At 47.6% G+C, this 19,909-nt stretch overlaps 2 protein-coding genes across 3 annotated transcripts; one reads left to right on the top strand and one right to left on the bottom strand.

Annotated features, from left to right (window-relative positions):
- Positions 1 to 166: 166 nt before the first annotated feature.
- Positions 167 to 3,359, bottom strand: Timm10 (translocase of inner mitochondrial membrane 10). The gene is made up of 3 exons (NM_013899.2): positions 3,233 to 3,359; positions 2,667 to 2,781; positions 167 to 590 (listed from the first exon to the last, which is right to left on the bottom strand). The coding sequence occupies exons 2-3, from the start codon at positions 2,735 to 2,737 to the stop codon at positions 389 to 391; spliced, it is 273 nt and encodes a 90-aa protein (NP_038927.2). The 5' UTR covers positions 2,738 to 2,781; positions 3,233 to 3,359; the 3' UTR covers positions 167 to 388.
- A 173-nt stretch (positions 3,360 to 3,532) lies between these two features.
- On the top strand, positions 3,533 to 19,207 carry Smtnl1 (smoothelin-like 1). Of its 2 annotated transcripts, XM_006500109.4 has the most exons (9): positions 3,533 to 4,110; positions 4,359 to 4,413; positions 11,470 to 12,104; positions 13,124 to 13,256; positions 13,357 to 13,402; positions 14,341 to 14,496; positions 14,659 to 14,773; positions 14,938 to 15,089; positions 18,841 to 19,207. In XM_006500109.4, exons 3-9 carry the CDS (start codon positions 11,472 to 11,474, stop codon positions 18,983 to 18,985), a joined length of 1,380 nt encoding a protein of 459 aa, XP_006500172.1. In that variant the 5' UTR covers positions 3,533 to 4,110; positions 4,359 to 4,413; positions 11,470 to 11,471; the 3' UTR covers positions 18,986 to 19,207. The 2 variants fall into 2 exon arrangements, with proteins under 2 accessions (XP_006500172.1, NP_077192.1); NM_024230.2 differs by lacking the exons at positions 3,533 to 4,110; positions 4,359 to 4,413 and adding an exon at positions 7,728 to 7,887 and having other exon boundaries at positions 18,841 to 19,204.
- Positions 19,208 to 19,909: the final 702 nt, after the last annotated feature.

The following is a 19,909-nucleotide window of genomic DNA, read 5'->3' as shown; positions in this document are numbered from 1 at the left end:
CAGAAGCAGGTGGATCTCCGTGAGTTTGAGGACAAACTGGTCTACAGAGTGAGATCCTGTACTTAAGAACAAAACAAAAAACCCCAACCCCACAAATAGAAAGACCCACTGCATTAAATTCCCTCTACTTTTGGATGACTCTTTACTCTCAAGTAAAGACACTGCGTTGCACAAATTTGTTTTAATAAGATATATACATATACACACATACACAGTCACAAACCAGCGTGACAAGTCCCCTTCTTCAGCCAGGAGAGCTCTACTACACGCAGGGGTCCTGGAGATGCTCAAGGGCCTAAGTATGACAGGTTTCACATGTGACATCCATTAGGGACACTTTAATCAGGCAAGTGGCAAGGTACACCTCAGGTGTAGACAGCCTGGGGCGTCATGCAGGCCCCGAGCTCTGCTGTACCCTCTTCATCAGCTCCTCATCCTGCATTGACAGCTCTGTCAACTTTTTGCCCATCCTCTCATGGATGTCCAAGTACTTGGATACACATCGGTCCAGACACACAGACTCGCCTTTGGACAGCTCTGCCTCCTTGTAGTGGGGAGGCACGCACTTCCGGTGGCAGGCACTGGTCATTCTGGGATTAGAGAAGAACAAGGTTGTATCAGTGACTTCCTGGAGCATCCCAGGCACCTTCAACAAGCCCAACCCTGCTGCATTGATTCTTGCCTCGTTCCCTCCGTCAAGAAAACAGCGGGAACCCCCAGTTTTCACTTCAACCACCTTGGAACGCTTTTCCAACTAAGACTCTTCTTTGAGTCATGTACAAGACTAGTTAAAGAGGAAGCACTTGCTGAACACCGGCTGTGTGCCAGGCGTCACGCTAAGGGCTAATACAGGTTCTGTCATGCAACCCTCACAGTAACCCACTGGGGCAGGCACAATCACTATCCCCACTTTACAGACGAGGAAATTAAGACACAGCTCAGTAAGAGCTGAGGGTCACACAAAGCTAGGTAGTCTGACTGCGCAGTCTGTATTTTAAAAACCATTCCAATTTGTAGTCTCCAAGACAAACCTACCGAGAGCTGCTGTCGAAAACCAGCAGATACCTGCTGGTTCCTGTATGATGTGCTAATGCTAGAGGCTTTCAGTTTAATATTGCAATGTCTTTATGGAGGGAGCAGTGCTTCTTAGGTCAGTTTTACTGATGAGTAACCAGTTATGACATTCAGCCTAAAGACACTCAGCTGCTGATGGTGCAGCAAGATGTTTCCAAACGGCTACAAGCAGTAGTTTGAAGTCAGGCTGAAGTTCTGGTCCTGACATTGCTACTGACCAGCTACAGCCCCTGAGATTATTAAACCCCTTGACACCTCAATTCCCCTGTGTTAAAATAGTACTAATAAAATTAACCCACTGATTTTCTTTCTTTCTTCCCTTTCTTTCTTTTGAGACTGGTCTCATCTATCCCAGGCTGGTTTTGAACCCACTATATAGCCAAGAATGATCCTGAACTATTTAGTCTCTGGCCTCTAACTGCTGAAATTATAGGCACCATGTCAAGATCAAACCAAGGGCATCCTGCATTCTAGACAAAAATCCTACGTTATTATATCCCCTTCTCCCTTTGAATTATTTTTAACTATTTACAAAACTGATAATGGGGGCCTGGAAAGTGGTTAAGAGAACTGACTGCTCTTGCAGAGGACCTAGGTTAGGTTCCCAGCACCCACACGGTAGCCCACAACTATCTTTGACTCCAGTTCCTGGAGATATGATGCCCTCTACTGGCCTCTGCGGGCATGCAAGCAAAACATCCATACACAGAAAACAAGTAAACAAACAAATAAATAAATTTAAAGTGATAATATATATAAAATGCTTTGCAAATGCCTAACACAGAGTTAAAGTATAATTTAGGCCGAGTGTGCACACCTTTAATCCCAGCACCCAAGAGAATGAGACAGGTGGATCTCTGAGAGTGAGGCCAGCCTGGTCTATACAGATTAAGCTGACAACCAAGGCAACACAGAGAAGCCCCATCGTGAAAAACAAGAACAAAACAACATCCACTCCATCCCCCCCAAAAAGGAAGAAAAACATTAATAAATATTAGCAACTAAATACTATTCATTACTAAATGGCTGTTCAGAAGGCTTAGGCGGCAAAGGCACTTGCTGCCAAACCAGAAGATTTGAGTTCAATCCAAGATGAGATCCTATTAAGCTGCCCTCTGACCTCCACATGTGTGGCGCTATGGCATGCATGTTGGCATTCATAAACAAACACAAAATACATAAACTACATAAACAAGGGTAAATGGGCTATCTAAGGAGAAAGAAAGATGGAAACGAGGAGAGAAGAGAAGAGAAGAGAAGAGAAGAGAAGAGAAGAGAAGAGAAGAGAAGAGAAGAGAAGAGAAGAGAAGAGAAGAGAAAGTGCTTATATGTTCTTGATACTCAGCAGAGCCTGGGCAGGAGATTCTCCATCATACACCCCTTTTATTCCCTCCAAATAGCCAACCAAGTCCTTCCAGTGACCTGTATTTACTTCAGCGAAGCACGCGGTGAGGGTGGGGCGGGATTAGGAGGGCGGGACTTGGCTCCACTACCTTATCGAAAGCATTCGTTACAAGTGCTTCACTCTGTCGGGCTAGGGGTGACTAGGGCGAGTTTTCCTAGACAAGGTGAAGCCGAGTGCTTCTCTTTACCTGTTGTACATGTCAGCCATCATCTCCACCTCCAGCTCCGCAGCCAGCTGCTGGGCTCTGAGCGGATCCATGTCAACTTAGCACCGTGGAGAGAATAGCCTCCTGGTCTTTAGTCCTAGGAGCGGACATGATCAGTCAGCATCGATCCCTCCCGGTTCACCCTAGTACCACCCCCCCGGGGGGGCTGGAGGGCGCGAGGAATTACAGTGTTTCAGACCAGCGGGGACCAATACCCCGCTCAGTAAACGTAATCAGCCCTCTTAACAGAAGTGGAGATGAGGCCCTTAAAGAGGACAGTGTCCAGCTCAAGGTCACTCGCGATGTCATGGGGCTCGGGGATGGAAACCGAGCCCTCTTAGTACCTCGAGATCACTCCTAGAGCCAGAGGATTGACAGTTGGGACGGAACACACAAAACCGTGGGTCTGAACCCATGCAGCCCCGAGAATGTGACCCTAACCACAGCCTAGGTTCCCGGGGTGGGTCTAAAGGCTGAGCCTCTGTCACGGCAATGGCATAATCAGGAATCAGGGTTACCCTGGGTATCAGACACCACGGCCCACTCACCACGGCCTGGGGCAGGTCACAGCTCCCGCAACGTCCCCAACTTCGGGTCAATAGTAAAAAGTTACCGGGTACCAAGGCAGGCGAAATAAGAAGCACGTGGGTCACTTCCGGAAGGAAGTCTAGCCTCTTCTTTGATCCGGAAGAAAACGCCGACCAGGCTGCGCTGGGAAACCGGCTACCATAGAGAAACCGACCTTAATTTGCTAGAGTGGACTCCAAAGTACCATAGAATGCTGAGTGAGTGGCAGAGCGCCGGCAGCCTTGTTAGCATTCCATCCCTCCGGTTGTCCGGGAGACGCCTGAGCGTTTGCAGTGTGGAAGAAGCTTGGCTCCCTGAACCCACCATGGAGAGCCCACGCCAGAGCGCAGACGGATCTTATGTGAAGAAAGGAGAACGTTTCCCAAAGGAGCCTGTCAATTTTGCATGTTAAAACACCTGGAGCACTTTAAAAAAAAAAAAAAAAAAAAAAAAAAAACACCTCAGCGCCCAGACGTTACCTCATACCCCTGAAATCAGAATCCCGGGGAGCAGTGTGCAACATTAACTAGTGGAGTTGCAGAGAAGATACACGATCGCTGCTCGCAGAAAAAAAGAAACATGTATAGAGATTGTCTTTATTTGCTTTTGAGGCAGGGTCCCATGGAACCTAGGCTGCTCTCTAATTTGCGGTGTAGCCGAAGATGACCTAGAACTTACGAACCTGCCTCCACCTCACTAGTGCTTCGGCTACAGATAAGCGCCATTATGCCTGACTTTTGCAATGTTGGGATGAAAACAGGACCACATGCTTAGGCAAGCACTCTATCAACTGCCCCAGTGCTGCAACATGTTTTACTGCACTTCTTTATTATAGCCCTACACATGCACAATAAATAAAGTAAGTAAATAAATAAATGTAATAATAAAAAGCATTGGGTTTATCCCTTTAAAATTTTATTAGGGCAAATTCACAACACAGAACACAGTCTAATGAACGTCATTGAATCTATCCCCAAGATTTAATAATTCTTACTATTTAGTCACATTTTCTTGATCTATTATCTTTAGCAGATGAAGTCTTTTTCCCAAAGTGCTATTTTCACATTCTCAGCTAATAGTGATGTTTTTTTCATCTCTCTTCCACAGTGCTGAAGGTTGAATCCAGGGTCTCATGCAAACCCTCCACAACTGAACTACACAGGTCATTTGATATACTATTTTTAAATTTAAATTTATTTATAAGAACATGTGTCCTTGGGCTGGAGAGATGGCTCAGTGGCTAAGAGTACTGACTGCTGTTCCAGAGGTCTTGAGTTCAATTCCCAGCAACCACAAGGTGACTCACAACCATCTGTAATGGAATCCAGTGCCTCTTCTGGTGTGTCAGAGCTACAGTGTACTCATAGATACAGAAAATAAATATATTGAAGAAGGAGGAGGAGGAGCCCATGGTAGGATCAAAGGAGGTCAAAGGACAACTGATTCTCGCAGCAACCAGAGTGATGTAAAAAACAAACAAACAAACAAACAAACAAAAAAAAACCCTACAACTGGATCATGTCACTCACCCCCTAGATGCTGCAGTAGTTTCTCATCATGGAGAAAGCCAAAGTCTTCTCAATAGCTTATAAGACCCTGCACTGCTTCTCTCCATGATGTGATCCATCCCCTGAGAAGAGCAAACTATAGGACAAATGGCTTACCTTGGCTTTTGGTTCACTCTATTCCACTGCGTCAAGGAAGGCATTGTGGCAGGAATGGGAGGCAACTGGTCATAGCATGTCCATAGCCAAGACACACAGAAGAATGCTAGTACTCAGCTCACTTTGGCCTCTTTATTCAGTCAGCTAGCCCAGTCCATGGCACATTGCTAGATACATATAGGGTGGGACTTCCTACCTCTGTTAACCCAATATAGAATTATCTCATGGACTTGCCTAGAGGTTTATCTTCTAAGTGGTTCTAGATCCTGTAATTAGATAATCAATGTGAGCCAGGACAAATTCCACATGATTCACCAACCCTATTTTCTTACTTTTACTTCCAACTACTCTCCTGCTGCAGTGCTTTGCCGGGCCATGCTGATACCCTCTCTATCAAATGCATCAAGCATACTCCCTTCTTCCTAGTTACTGTTCTCTGCCGGGGATGCAGGTGCTCCTCGCTGGCACAAGTTTACATCCCAAACTTGAGGTCTTTGTTCCTATATCACTTGCCGTATCTACAAGTATATTCTCCTCCCTACAAAACAAGCAAAAATAAAGACAAAGTCCTATTGCTTGCACCACTTCACCTTATTTTATAGAGCCTGTCACATCTAATGTAGTGCATATTTTACTTGTTGATGAGATGACTAACTCATCACACTCAAATGATCTCTGTTGGCCTGTTTTCTCTTGTGTTCAGTGTCATTGTCTCCAGCACCTACTTGGTGTTCACTGACTTCTGCATCAGGGAATGAAGGGATTATCTAAGAGAAGTTTTGATGACTGATGCCACCATCTTCTAGAATGTTGTTTTAATTATCTATCTTATCTATTAAAGGAAAAAAATCATCAAGGCAGAGACACATGGGAGAACTCATCGACTCACCTGTCTTTGGCAGATAATATTTTTAAGGTTTCTTTATCTCATGTATATATAAGTACACTGGAGTCGTCTTCAGACACACCAGAAGAGGACATTAGATTTCATTACAGATGGTTGTGAGTCACCATGTGGTTGCTGGGAATTGAACTCAGGACCTATGGAAGAGCAGACAGTGCTCTTAACCTCCAAGACATCTCTCCAGCCCTGACAGACAATTTCTAATGAACAGAGGAGATGTACCAGGTACAGATGTTACACTGATTTGAACATCAGTCGCCAAAACTGGCTTCACAGAATAATCTCACATTTATATCATCCCAGGCACTGACCCCAACTCTTTTTTTCCCTGCTTTTCTTGATTAACTGTTTTATTCAATATGTATTGATCAAGAACATAATATGACCCAGACAAAGCTTGGGGTCTATATCTGTGAGCATAAAAAAAAGATTTCCTGTCCTGAGAGAGAGAGAGAGAGAGAGAGAGAGAGAGAGAGAGAGAATGCAATTTTACAGTGATTTTTATTTATTTATTTATTTACTTACTTACTTATTTCTATTTTGTGTGTATAAGTGTTTTGCCTGCATGTATGTGGTTTATGACACATGTGCCCTTGGAGATCCGATAAGGGCATAAGATCCCCTGGAACTGCAGTTCCAGATGGCTGTGAGCCATTATGTGAGTGTTGGGAACTGGGAATTCCGTAAAGACAGTAAGTGCCATGCTCTTCACCACTGAACCATCTCTCCAACCCCAAGAATGCAATGTGTTGTTGTTGCTTTTCAAGACAGGGTTTCTCTGTGTAGCCCTGACTGTCCTAGAACTTGATTTGTAGACCAGGGTGGCCTTGAACTCACAAAAAATCCACCTGCAACTGTATCTCAAGTTCTGGGATTAAAGGCACGTGCCACCACTACCCAACATCAAGAGTGCAATTTTTGATTCCACAGTACATGTTACACAGTGCATAAGCAGGCAGAATTGATGGAGAGAGCTTAACAATGGAGGGCCTCCTTTAGAGAAGGAAACTTGAGCTGGATTTAGAGTAATGAGAAGGAGCCAGCCTCACAAAGAGCAGAAGGAAAAACCCAGTCCTGAGTCTGGAAGGCACTGATTAGATTTATTTACGGCACAGGAAGCAAGCCAGTATGGCTGAGTGAAAGGGGCTGGGGGAGGGGAATTGGAGGAGTCACAAGCTTCATAAACAGGAGGAGCATCACTGCCCACACTCTCCACATGGTACCCTCCTTAAGTCGTATGACACATGGCCAGGATAAGGATTTGCTTTGTTTTGGTTTTCAGAGCAAAATCTTAATTACACACACACACACACACACACACACACACACACACGGAATATATTCAGAGCTGATCATGTTTCAGTCAATGGAGCTCAAAACAGAAGCAATGTATGATGTAGATGCTAAGAGTCCAGTGTTTCATATGTAGATGCTAAGAGTCCAGTGTTTCATTGGCTCTTTCCATTTCTCTCTTCTCTCGGGCCATCCCCTTTCAAGCTTCCTGGTGCGGTGTGAGCCCACAGTTGGCAGTGGCTCCAGTTACCACCTTCTGAGCCCACCCCTCAGCAGCTACTTTGTCTAGAGAAGAATAAAGGAGGAAATTAGAGGAAGGCTGGAAGCAAGGAGCTAAGGGAGCATGGAAGGTCTACCCCGGCTCTGGACGATCACAGCCGACCAGAGAGCTGGAGACCACGTTCCAAATGCGCCCCTGACTGGTTGTTGCTTGTCAAGGTCTCCATGGCCAGAGCACTTCGGGAAGGACGGTGATCTCAGGAAAGATGTTAGGGCCAGTCCCTGAGAGGGACGCAGCAGCGTGATTGAAAGATGCCACCTGTCAGATCTTCGGGGGAAATCTGAGCTCCCAGACTAAGAGAAAGTGTTGTACCAACAGAACAGTAAACAATGCCCTTCCCGAAGCCCGGGCCTCTTGAAGGTGGGGTGGGGTGGAAGCAAGGAGGTGGGACTTTGAGCTGAAGGCTCCAAGCCACCAGAGCTTAAAGAACGATGAGAGTGAGGCAGCTCGGCTAGAACGAGGCAAGAGCTCCGAGCTGCAGGCAGAACCCCACAGGTAGGAAAAGTTGTGGTCCCCTTTCTAACTACTTCCCGTATCTTCTAGCCCCTATTCTTACCTTTCACGTGCCAGATCTTTCAATGAGGTCTCTGCGATGAGAGACAAATTCAGGATGCTTCCTTATTCTCTCTGCTATGTCAATTCTTTTTCGATGCCTAATGGAATTGGGTGACCTTGAGGTCAGGTACAGAGTGGCTGGCAGGTGGCCATCTATGAAGAGGGCCAGTAGGGAGGGGGGTGACAGGTGGATTTCTTGGAGCAGGGGGTGGGTAGGATGCAATGGCCTCTACAAGTAAGGACTGAAGTGGGTAAGGTAGGGGTCTCGGAACTGCTGAGAGAGAGATTGTGTGGCCATAGAAGAGAGGCATCACATCACAGCAATCATCCACTGTGGTTTTCCCTCTGGACTAGGGGAGCTGGACTGAAGAGCTGAACTGAGCACAGTATAGGGGTAGCAGTTGGGGTTCAGGGGAAAGAGGGAAGAAGGAAGCAGAGAGAAAAGCAGGAAAGTTTTTCTTTCGTGAAGGGTCTAGTGTGCAGTCAGCTGTAAGAGGACCTCCTCAGCCTTATTCAGTGACTCCTCCCCATGGGTGACTTGAAAGGACACTGGGTTGAGAGGACCTAGTGGGGAAAGTATCTTCTGTATATACATGCTCTAACTCTGGACTCAGGAGATCTCCGTTCCAGGTGTGGTTTGGGCTACTTAATTCTCCTATGGCCTTAGTCCCAGGAATGCTCCTCCTTAAATCAGACTCCTAAACTGTAACATGGGGTCACTTACACCTTCCTGAGGGGTCAAGCAAGGGATGACTAAGGGAGGGTGGAGTGCATCAGTGTGAGCTGTAAGCTGCCGTAGAACCCGGAGCACTGGGGGAAGGGGGTGTTATCCTGGCTCCTCAGAATGCAGAGCTTCTTCACTCCTTGTCTATTTATGACAAGCCCAGAGGGGGGAAAACAGAGGTGATGAAAAGGCAAAGGTAGCTGAGGTGTGTGTGTGTGTGTTCACATGCGTACTGTCTCGTCTCCTCCACCTCATGCGTGTAGTGTGCAGATAGAGGGAGAGATGACTGAAGCAAAAAGCTATGCCTTAGCCAAATACGCCTCACTTGGGGGCATCATCTTACTGACACTATGCTCTGTCTGTCTTGTGTCACTAATAAATGCCCTGGGGACCTGGTCAGGACCTTGATGTTGCTCAGGAATGGCACAGTCAATCCTCACTAGGCAAGCTGTGGACTAAGGACTCCCTCCAATTACTTCCCATGGGCTAGCCGCCTAAGTCCTCCACTATCCATATGGACCAGGATCTGTTTCTATCTCTACAAGTTCAAGTGCAGAATGAGCATCACACAGTCAACAGTGGGAGCTGGAATCCCGTAAGACCCCAGTGGCTTTCATCCCTGGCTCACACCACAAAGAGGAAGAACAGACAAGGAAGAGAGTTTGTGCCTCGTTCAGACCTTGAACATGGTTTTGTCAAAGAGGCTAGTAGGAATGTCTCGTGGAAGACATTCCAGTAGGAAAAGAGGTCAAAGAGAGAGACCATGGCCAGGTAGGCTTAAGGAAAGGTGAGTTCAATGATCTTCAAACTAAGGTTTCCGTTTCTTAAACTCAGCGCCACCTGATATCTACTTAAGTGCTAATGATGCTGTATATCTCTAAGAAAAGCTGGCTATATTTGGAATAACCTTGGTCAGTGAATAAATGCATCTTCTTCTCACTGTCAAGAGAACCTTTATTCATTTTTCTTCTTCCTCTTATTCTGCACCCTCCTCTTCTTCTTTGTCTTCTTAGTCCTCCTCTTCTTCTTTGAGACATAGCCCCCAGCTGGCTTCAAAAACACCATGTAGCTGAGATTGATCCTCCTGCTTCTACCTCACAAATGCTAGAATTCCGTGCCTGTACCACTCTGCCCAGTTTATACAGTGTTGGAGGTTGGAGGTTGGGAACTTTGTACGTGCCCCCTGAGCCACAGCACCTTTGTTTGTAGCATACATCCACGGGGTACTGTCTAGAAATTCTGATCTAAAGCTGGGGCTCTGAGGGAATCCCTTGAGCTCAGAAGTGAGTGGCCAGAAGGTCAGGGTCCCTGTGCTATGCCTGCCTGGCTGTCTTTCCTTCACCACACAGGCAAGCAGCAAAGGTGGGACCCTCTTGCTAGGCTACTTGACTGGAGCTCCTGCACCATGAGGAAGCTCCTGTGTGAACAGTCTCTGAATCTCTCCAGAACCCCATCTGCTTCTTAGAAAGTGGAGGGCACCAAATCTAGGGACCTCTGAACTCTTGTCTAAGGGAACAGGAAGACTGAAGTAGGTGACAGAAGCAGATCCTGTCTTCATGCTGCCTGAGCTCTGTTCCAATTTACTGATGCATCCTGGGTACTCTCACCAAGAAAGTACTGCCAAGGGCAGGAGGTATTTTTAGCCAATGACAAGAGCGTCCGCTTTTTGTACTGTCTGAGTCATGCCTTGAACCCCATTTGGGAACTGTTTTCTTTGTAACTAGAGAAGGTAGTGAAGGACCTGGCCCTTTCCCCTACTCCATAACCATATACTAGATGCAAATAAAAATCACCAAGCGGAGGAATCCTCTCCTCTGCATGTAGCCAGGAGCAGGCAGAGGCCAGCTTTGCAGGCTAGAGAGGATGTGACTCTATTCTCTCATCAGAGCACTTTTCAAGAATCGCAGAGGTTCAGAGACTTGCCTGCCCAAGGACTCCCTAAGCTTGGGTATTTTACATCACCTCTATGGTTTGACATTTGTACCATCTCTACTCAAATTTCCTAAAGGCCTCTCTTGTTTTGAATTAAGTTATTTTTAAACCCAATAATGCCTTTTTAGGACACTTTAGATCACTGCTGGAGATGGAAGCTCCATGTCGCTTGCCAGAAATAGGTGACTGAAAATCCACACAATGGAAGCAGAGTGAGGCTGCTTGGCTCTCTACACCTGCCTGCTTTGGGCTTTAGGAGGCAGGCAGCAATTGTTCCTCTCACGTTGGGGAATGAGGGTATTAAACTGTGACCACCTCATGGGCTTAATCAAAATGAGGTTAAAATTATTTAAAAAGCATGGTATGAGACTGAGCATTTACTCAGGGATAAAGTGATGACGCGCATGCATGACGCCCTAGGTTTTTTAATAATAATAATAATAATAATAATAATAATGGTGTGGTGGTACAAGCCTATAACCTCAACAGTCAGAAGACAGAGACAGTAAGATTAGGATTTCAAGGATATCCTCTGCTAAATGGAAAGTGTGAGGCCACCTAGGCTACATGAGACTCTGCTTCAAAGTAACAACCATAAAGCCACACTTATAGAAGGGCACTGCATGAATGCCATCCAACATCAAGTCAATATGCTCCAACTGCCCCTCTATAGCAGAGAGAACTCTCTATATCTTTCTGATTTCCACAGGGAGAGTGGAAAGTTGATGTTACACCCAACTAACTAGTATGGGGAACAGGACAGAACTACAGACTTCTTGACTCCTGAGCCAGGGCACTGAGAGGGCAGGGTCTTCACCTTATGCTGAGGCAGTGTGCAATAAAGTCTTCACATCTTCTCTTTCTAGACATGGAGCAGACAGAAGGGAACTCCTCTGAGGATGGGACCACTGTCTCCCCAACTGCAGGGAATCTTGAGACACCAGGAAGTCAAGGCATTGCAGAGGAGGTGGCCGAAGGCACAGTTGGGACAAGTGACAAAGAAGGGCCTTCAGATTGGGCAGAACATTTGTGTAAAGCAGCATCTAAGAGTGGCGAATCAGGGGGGTCCCCAGGGGAAGCAAGTATATTAGATGAGCTCAAGACAGACTTGCAAGGGGAAGCCAGAGGGAAGGACGAAGCCCAGGGTGACCTTGCTGAGGAGAAGGTTGGGAAGGAAGACACCACAGCGGCTTCTCAGGAAGACACTGGTAAGAAAGAAGAAACAAAACCTGAACCCAATGAAGTTAGGGAGAAAGAGGAGGCCATGCTGGCCTCGGAGAAGCAGAAGGTTGATGAGAAAGAGACCAATCTAGAATCTAAGGAGAAATCGGATGTGAATGACAAAGCCAAGCCTGAACCCAAGGAGGATGCTGGAGCAGAGGTTACTGTCAACGAGGCTGAGACTGAGTCTCAGGAGGAGGCTGATGTGAAGGACCAGGCCAAGCCCGAGCTTCCAGAAGTTGATGGGAAAGAGACCGGAAGTGACACAAAGGAGTTGGTGGTGAGTAAGGCCTCCAACTTCTCCCTCAAGCCTTCTCCCTCTCTAGAATCAACTCCTGCCTGACTCCCTTGTTTGTTTGTGGGTTTGTTGTTTGTTTGTTTGTTGTTACTACTACAAAACATCCAAGCAAATCAAGTTAAAGGAGGAAAGTTTTATTTTGGACCATGGTTTCAAAGGTTTCAGTCCTGGCCCCGTTGCTTTTAGGCCTTTGATAAGGCAGAACTACATGAAAGGGTGTGGTGTAAGAAAACTGTTTTTCCTATGGCAGCCAAGAAGCAGGAAAGAGGAGAGAAGAAATCTCTGAACATAAGATATTCTCTTCCATGGGGAGATGGCTTGTTGGGTAAAAACACTTGTTAAGCAAGCTAAGTTCTGAGTTCAAATCCTCAGAACCTATGTCAAAGTTAGGGCCAGTAAAACACATTTTGTAATCCCAATGTGCTTGATGGGAAGCCAAGACTGAGAAGGAAATCCTGTGTTGCACAGGCAATCAACCAAGAAAACTTGTCTCAAAGAAGGAGGAAGTAAGGACTGTACCTGAGGTTGTCCCCTGACCTACACACACACACACACACACACACACACTGCAGCATGCATGCGCCCATACTCACACACATGAGTGTATTGACACAGGGACACACACAGAGAAACATATATACATCACATAGGGACACACACATATGTACAGCACATAAAAGATATGCGCTTTAAAGGCACAGCCCCAGTGATAGATCTTCTAACCAAGCCCTACCTCCTATAAAAGCTCATTCAGCTATGAACTCATCAATTGGATAGTCTGTCGATGAGGTTAGAGGCCTCATGATGCAACGTACCTATCAATAGAGGTGTGACCACTTTCTATCCGAACCATAATACCTCGGGGAAGTACACTCTTCCCCCACCGGGTATACGGGAGTGGGGATAGAGAAAGGAGAGTGTGGTTCAGGCTGCCTTCCAAATTTTTCTGAAGTTCTTAGAAAGCCTTGGGTAGCTGCCTACACAGATCCTGTTCATCCCAGGAGCCAGAGAGTCCCACTGAAGAGCAAGAGCAGGGTAAGGAAAATGAATCAGAAGAAAGGGCTGCAGTGATTCCCAGCTCCCCCGAGGAGTGGCCCGAAAGCCCCACAGATGAGGGGCCCAGCCTCAGCCCAGGTAAGGGACAGCCCAAGACATGGCTAACCCGAAGGAGGAGGAGCCAGAGAACACATCGCAGATAGCTTCAGCTTCCTTCCACTCTATTCCTTCCCTCCAGATGGATTGGCTCCAGAGTCTACAGGAGAGACCAGTCCTTCAGCCAGGTAAAGTCAAGCTCTAGAGCTGACTCCTCCTTGCTCCTGATCCTTTTGAAGTCAACCATCGCCTCTTTCTAGGCCTCCCCCCAAACCCGATTTTCAGGATCCCTGGCCCTCAGCCTTGTATCCCAAACGGATCCCAGAAAGCAAATGGAGTGAGAGGCATTAAAGATTCCTGATCTATCTCCTGCCCTGTGGCTGGAGCTTCTTCAGGCCCCATGACTTCACCGCAGCTCTCTAAGAATTTAGAGTCCTGAGTTTGGACAACGGCTCTGCCACTTTCCAGTCACGAGACCTTGGCTATGTCACTCAGCTTCTTTGCATCTGTGAAGTGAACTTAAGGATTGTATGGATAGCCCAGGGTTGTTGTTGGCTCCGATGACTAGTGAGCAAAAAGCACTTGAGCAGGGTGCCTGGCATATGGAAAGTGCTAGAGAGCCAGCCTTATTCTTCCATCACCCTCCAACCCCTTGCACGTCTCTTGGGGAAAGGTGACCCGTGCACACTCACCAAGCATTTGCACAGCTTTGTAGCAAGTGCAGCTACCTGACCCTGATCTTCTTTAGGCCTCAGAATCACCTTGTCGGGTAGCCATTCCTGTCCCCACGTTACAGATGGGAAAGCTGAGGTTCTGAGAAGTAAGGTGATAGGCCCAAGATCACACAGCGAATAATAATAACAAAGCCAGGATCTAAACTCAGGTCAGAGCCCAGATGTACCCTAGTTTTGCACCTTGTGGCCTCAACAGACCGCATGCTCCCAGGAGGCAGCTTGAGTCTGTTTACTGCTTCTTGGCCCTTCCAGTGCTAGGAACAGGATGAGTGTGTGCTCTGATTAAGCGTACGTGTACAGACTTGTCTATGGCAGTGACCTCTGCCCAGCCTCCATGCAGCCTGTGGTGTCCGTTCAGTCTCCTTTCGTGCTTCTGCAACCTCTCTGTGTAGTGAATCTTCGCCCAGTGAGGTGCCAGGGAGTCCCACAGAGCCTCAACCCTCAGAGAAAAAGAAGGATCGAGCACCAGAACGCAGAGTGTCGGCACCCAGCCGGCCCCGGGGGCCCCGTGCACAGAATCGGAAGGCCATCATGGACAAATTTGGCGGGTAGGATCCCAACCAGGAACCAGGGTGGCCTGAGATTTCCCTAGGGTTTGTGGATGGGGCCAAGGGAGGGAGGCCCAGGGGCCAGTGGGAACCATCAAGGCCAGACCCTACACCCGGAGCCAGAGATTCCCCCACAGGAATCTCTTGCTCCTCCCTTCACAGGGCAGCCTCTGGCCCCACTGCACTGTTCCGGAACACAAAGGCAGCCGGGGCAGCCATCGGTGGTGTCAAGAACATGCTTTTGGAGTGGTGCCGGGCCATGACGAGAAACTACGAGGTGGGCACAGTCTGGGGATACAGAAGGGACAGGGACACTCTTCCCCAGGGTAATAGTGTGGTGGAGAATCTGAGGGTTCAGATTCCAAAGGGTGGGAGAGGCAAAGACCAGGCTCTCCAGCTCGGGGTCGCTAAGGTCTTCTGTTCCCCGCCCGCCTATCTCAGCACGTGGATATCCAAAACTTCTCCTCCAGCTGGAGCAGCGGCATGGCCTTCTGTGCCCTCATCCACAAGTTTTTTCCAGAAGCCTTTGACTATGCAGAGCTGGACCCAGCAAAGCGCCGGCACAACTTCACCCTAGCTTTCTCGACTGCAGAGTAAGCCTCAGTTCTGGGATGGCGAGTCAGAAGGGAGGTGGGTGGCCTCAGGGGGAGTCCAGGTGGGTGCACAGGGTGCAGGGCAGGCGACCAAACAGAGAATACTGCCACACAGCCCTGTATCTGAGTTGTTGTTGTGTTTCTTTTCTTTTTCTTTCTTTCTTTCTTTCTTTCTTTCTTTCTTTCTTTCTTTCTTTCTTTTCTTTTCTTTTCTTTTTTTTTTTAGTACCTTTAGGTAAATGACTTAAATAGACGAAATTACCATCCTTGTGGCTTATATTCTAAATGAAGAGACAGATCATAAGAACATACATGCAGATAAACATGTAATGGCAGAGAGTGACAGGCAATGGGCGGGAGAGATGGTTCTGTCGATAAGAAGCTTGGTGCTCAACCATGAGGACCTGAGTTCCATCCGGGGCCCGTGTAAAATCCCAAGTGTGGCAGAGATAGGCAAGTCCCTGAGCTTGCTGACCATACTAGTCAAATTGGTGAGAGACCAAGACTCAAGTACCCAGGTGGGTTGTGCTTGAGGTACAACATCCAAGGCTGACTTCTGGCCTCCACAAATCTGCATACATGTGTGTGCATGAACACACACAATCAGAGAAAAATTGAAATTCAAGCAGGGTAAGGGAGAGAAGATAGGCAGGCCTTCTTGTACTGGACTAGAGGGTATAGATTTTGATTCTGCATACCCTTGGACATGCCCACTCTCCTTTATTTCCCAGTGCTTCCGAATCCCATGATGTTTCCTCTTTTACAGAGATAAGAACTCAGGAACACAATCAAGTCCCTGTAACCTGTAACAGGGCTTAACCCACAGCAAGCACTTCAGAAACTCTTGGCTACATTGCTCTTGTCATAACAAATGACATCACAGTTACTATGATGTCATAACAAATGACATCACAGTTACTATAATATTTACTTTGGGATTTTCTGGGATATGCAGTGAGAGACCATTTTAATACAAAACGAACCAACCAACCAACAACAACAACAAAGCATGGTTGCCAGAGGGATAACAAGGGCATGGAAGTCCTACCATTCTCAACCTCACACCTTCACCCTGGGTGACGATCCCAGCAAGAAACTTCTAAGTCACCAATGGTGACAGGATTGTAGGGAGGGACTGGCCAGCAAGAGAGCTACGTAGGCCCCTGATGGACAGCCACGTGCTTTTTCTAAAGCCCACCCATAGTGGTGTGTGCCTATAATTTTAGCACCTCAAGACTGAAGCAGGAGGATTGCTGTGAATTTGAGGCCAGCCCATCAGTCAATCAATCAATCAATCAATCAATCAACCAATCAATGGCTGTGGATGTAGGTCAGTTTATAGAGGTCATTTACCCCACACAAAGGCCTGTGCTTGATCAACAAATGTGATGGTGCACACCTGTAATCCTAGCACTTAGGAGTTAGAGACACAAGAATCAAAAGTTTAAGTTTATCCTTCACTACACACAGAGATGGAGATCAGCTTGTGATACAGGAGAATTTGTCTCAAATACACACACACACACACACACACACACACACACACACACACACACACCCTAGGAATGTTGATGCTAAAGTATCTGGCCTGCAAAGTCTAACCCAGGCCTGGCCACCCACCAGTAGGAATGTGTGTCTCCATCAGGAACACGAAAGTAGATTGACCCATACTTTGCCCATTTGTATGTCTGGGGGCGTTGAATCCTCTGGAGCTGGAGTTACAGACATGGTGAGCCACCATGTGGTTGCCGGGATTTGAACTCAGGACTTCTGAGAGAGCAGCCAGTGCTGAGTGCTGAGCCATCTCTCCAAACTCTCTCAACAACTTTTTTCTTCTTTCTTTTTTTTTTTCTTTTTTTTTTTTTTTAATACAGCAGGTTTCCTCAAATGTTAGTTGAATGAGCGACATGCTACTCATATTAAGGGGAGACCTTCCAGTTAGGTGAAGATCAGTGGTGAACCCTCTCTTCCTAAGAGGTTCTCCGAGGCAGGTCCTTAGACACAAGGATGATATTTAAAAGCCACCAGATGGCCAGGTGGGATGCAATGTACCTTTAAATCCCAACATTTGGAAACAGAGGCAAACAACAACTACAAAATGCCAGCCAGATTCTGTATTCCTAAAGTCCTCTTCCAGTTTTATGTTGTTCTGCCATGGGATGGAAGGTAAAATACCTTGAAGTTCCAGCCCAGCAATACCCCAATGCTGAATGAAGGCTCTCTAAACCAAGTAAGCATCTGCAAAATGTTTGTCCAGACCCAGTCAATGAATCCTCATAGGTGGAGATCGGTAGGGTCTTCCCAGGTCCCTACAGGAGGACTGTGACAGGGTAGGTATTATGTGACACTCCTGGTCTAGCTAAGCTTAGAGGCAACAAAAGAATAGGCAGCTCTGCCCCCTGACGGACATCCCTAACCTAGAGAGTACAAACCTGGTTTCAAGTGAGGCAGAGGCACAGAAGAGCAGAGGATGGCCGCAGGCTTTGGGAGGCGCCAGGCCATGGAATGGGATTGAGGCTACGAAGAGTTATAGGAACAGAGAGTGGAGAATTAGAGTTGAGGTGCCAAGGTTCGAATCCTCACTCCTCTTTCTCAGCTCCATGGCCTCCCTGGAAGTGTCTCACAGGATCTGAAAGGTGGCCTCTGCCACAGCTATCACCCTGATCCCCTGATCTGGAACTCTCCTCTAGTTCTCAAAAATCCTTCCATGGAGGGAAAGAGTAGCCAGTCCAAAGCCCCAGCGGGCTTCATCAGTTACTCTTGAGGGAGCCCTGCTCTGTTCCGGGCTCCAGAGACATAAAAGGTTTGCTTTCCCAGTGTTAGGGGGACAGCACTAGCCCACAGCCATGGACTGAGGTGTGGATGCGGTGAGTTTGTCCCATTCTTCAAAACTCTCCGATCTGTGCCCCTCCCCCAGCTCCCATGCCAGTGGCTTGGATTTCAGCCCAGCTGTGGCAGCCCCAAGAGAAGATTTCCACTGGGGCCTTCTTGCTCCCATTGCTAGCACCCATGGTTGACTGGCCTCGGCAGCCCAGGCTGTGGAGACCTAGCATCCTCCGAGCCAAGCTGCCAAAGGCATTGGGCAGGCCTGGGTCAGAGCCCCAACTGTTACATTCTTTCACCTTGGGCAAAGCACCTAACCCTCTCAGCTCAGTTCCTCCTCTGCTTGTTAGTGATAAAGAGGAGTAACCGAGACCGTCATGCAGAACTAGCTGATAAGACACCTGGCACAGGGACAGGAGGCCCGAGCAGTGATTAGCCCAGCTTATCGGCCTCGGCAGAGCCCAGGGGTATCAAGTAGCCTCAAAGTACAGCTGATAGATTAGAAAATGAGGACTTGCTGGGTTCCCTGCAGTCCAGAAACACACCAAGCAGTCCTGCTTTGGGGCCTTTGCAAATCCTGTTTCTCCACCCGGCTTCCTTATTTACTCTTGAAACCCTCCGCAAGGACCCTATTAAAATTATCAGAAGCCCTCTCTAGCATTGAGTGGCCCTTTTCCACTATTCTTTTCTCCATAAGATCTCTCACCAATCTGATACACCCTCTGCTTCATGTATTTGATTACTGTTGGTAATCAAACAGGGTTTTGGCTATTCACTGCTAACAAGTAGAAGAGTGCCTGACACATAGTAGGTGCTTAATAAATAGATGATCTAATTGAATGAAACTGTTAGGGTTGCTGGACCCATTCATCTCCTTGGCTTCCTCTTCACCTTTGACCCTATGCTCCTCATTCCACCCTCCCCTCAGGAAACTAGCCGACTGTGCCCAGCTGCTGGAGGTGGATGACATGGTGCGGCTGGCAGTGCCCGATTCCAAGTGTGTCTACACCTACATCCAGGAGCTATACCGTAGCCTTGTGCAGAAAGGGCTGGTGAAGACGAAAAAGAAATGAATGGCAAAGCCATGCGGGAGGAGGAAGCGGAGCCCAGCTGCCAACCGTGGCCTCGGGGTGCTTTCGCACCACCAGACATAAAGCAGGTGACACCAGTATCAACCGCACCGAAAGTGCTTTTTCAAAATTCCTCTCATTCCTTGCTGCTCCCCGCACCCCAACCAGCCACACGTATGTTACAGGCGGTGGGCCAAAAATAAAAAGAAACCTGCATTTGGAGCCATGTGTGGCAGTTTGCCAGGTCTCTTTTGCTCTCTCCACTTCCTCCCACTGAGCGGGGAGTTGAGGAACGCCGACTTCTAGACAGGAAGTAGACAATCTCTCGAAATCTCACACAACTGTGCTTCTGGAGCCGGTCGGTGGGTGGCGCTCGAGAGACAGCCACTATTCTAAGTAACTGGTTTCCAACAAAATTGACCACTCCTACTCTGAAGTTTTGCCTTGTGTCCACTTGTTTCCACTGTATGGAAGCTCAGTCGGTGATAGTGGACTCGTCTGGCGTATATGAAGCTGTGGACTCATTGTCTAGCACCGGGGAAGGGAAATCAGACATGCTGCCAAGGATATAGAAAGAAATGCGGTCTCTGCTGATTGTCAGAAGGACGTACACAATCCACTAATGAGCTGTTGCCTTGCACAAAACAATGGTGTTCCCCCTGTAGACCTCTGGAAGGCCCACCTAAGGATGGCCTAATCAGGGCCAGCATTTCTTATACCGTATGGGGGAATAGCCACTAGATGCCGAGTCACACTCTTTGTTAGTCCCTAGCCAGCCTGCTTTCTGATGAAACACTTCATTCATGGGGCTCACAGGGTAAAAGGTGCAGGCCACCAAGCCACACAGGCAACCTTAGCCGAATCCTCAGAACCTTCCTAGTGGAAGGAGAAATTTATGTCTCCAAAAAACTGTTCTTTTACCTCTAC

Source organism: Mus musculus, chromosome 2 (genome assembly GCF_000001635.26).
Source record: "Mus musculus strain C57BL/6J chromosome 2, GRCm38.p6 C57BL/6J".
NCBI classification, from domain to species: domain Eukaryota; kingdom Metazoa; phylum Chordata; class Mammalia; order Rodentia; family Muridae; genus Mus; species Mus musculus.
This window is presented reverse-complemented; position numbering and strand designations above follow the sequence as displayed.

What these genes read in the sequence shown, in the direction of transcription:
- Timm10 (NM_013899.2), bottom strand. Translation starts at nt 2,737, where the DNA reads ATGGATCCGCTCAGAGCCCAGCAGCTGGCTGCGGAGCTGGAGGTGGAG. An exon ending in ATGGCTGACATGTACAACAG is followed by an intron (nt 591 to 2,666) that starts GTAAAGAGAAGC and finishes CTCTAATCCCAG; the next exon opens with AATGACCAGTGCCTGCCACC.
- Smtnl1 (XM_006500109.4), top strand. Translation starts at nt 11,472, where the DNA reads ATGGAGCAGACAGAAGGGAACTCCTCTGAGGATGGGACCACTGTCTCC. An exon ending in ATCATGGACAAATTTGGCGG is followed by an intron (nt 14,497 to 14,658) that starts GTAGGATCCCAA and finishes CTCCCTTCACAG; the next exon opens with GGCAGCCTCTGGCCCCACTG. An exon ending in CTAGCTTTCTCGACTGCAGA is followed by an intron (nt 15,090 to 18,840) that starts GTAAGCCTCAGT and finishes CCCTCCCCTCAG; the next exon opens with GAAACTAGCCGACTGTGCCC.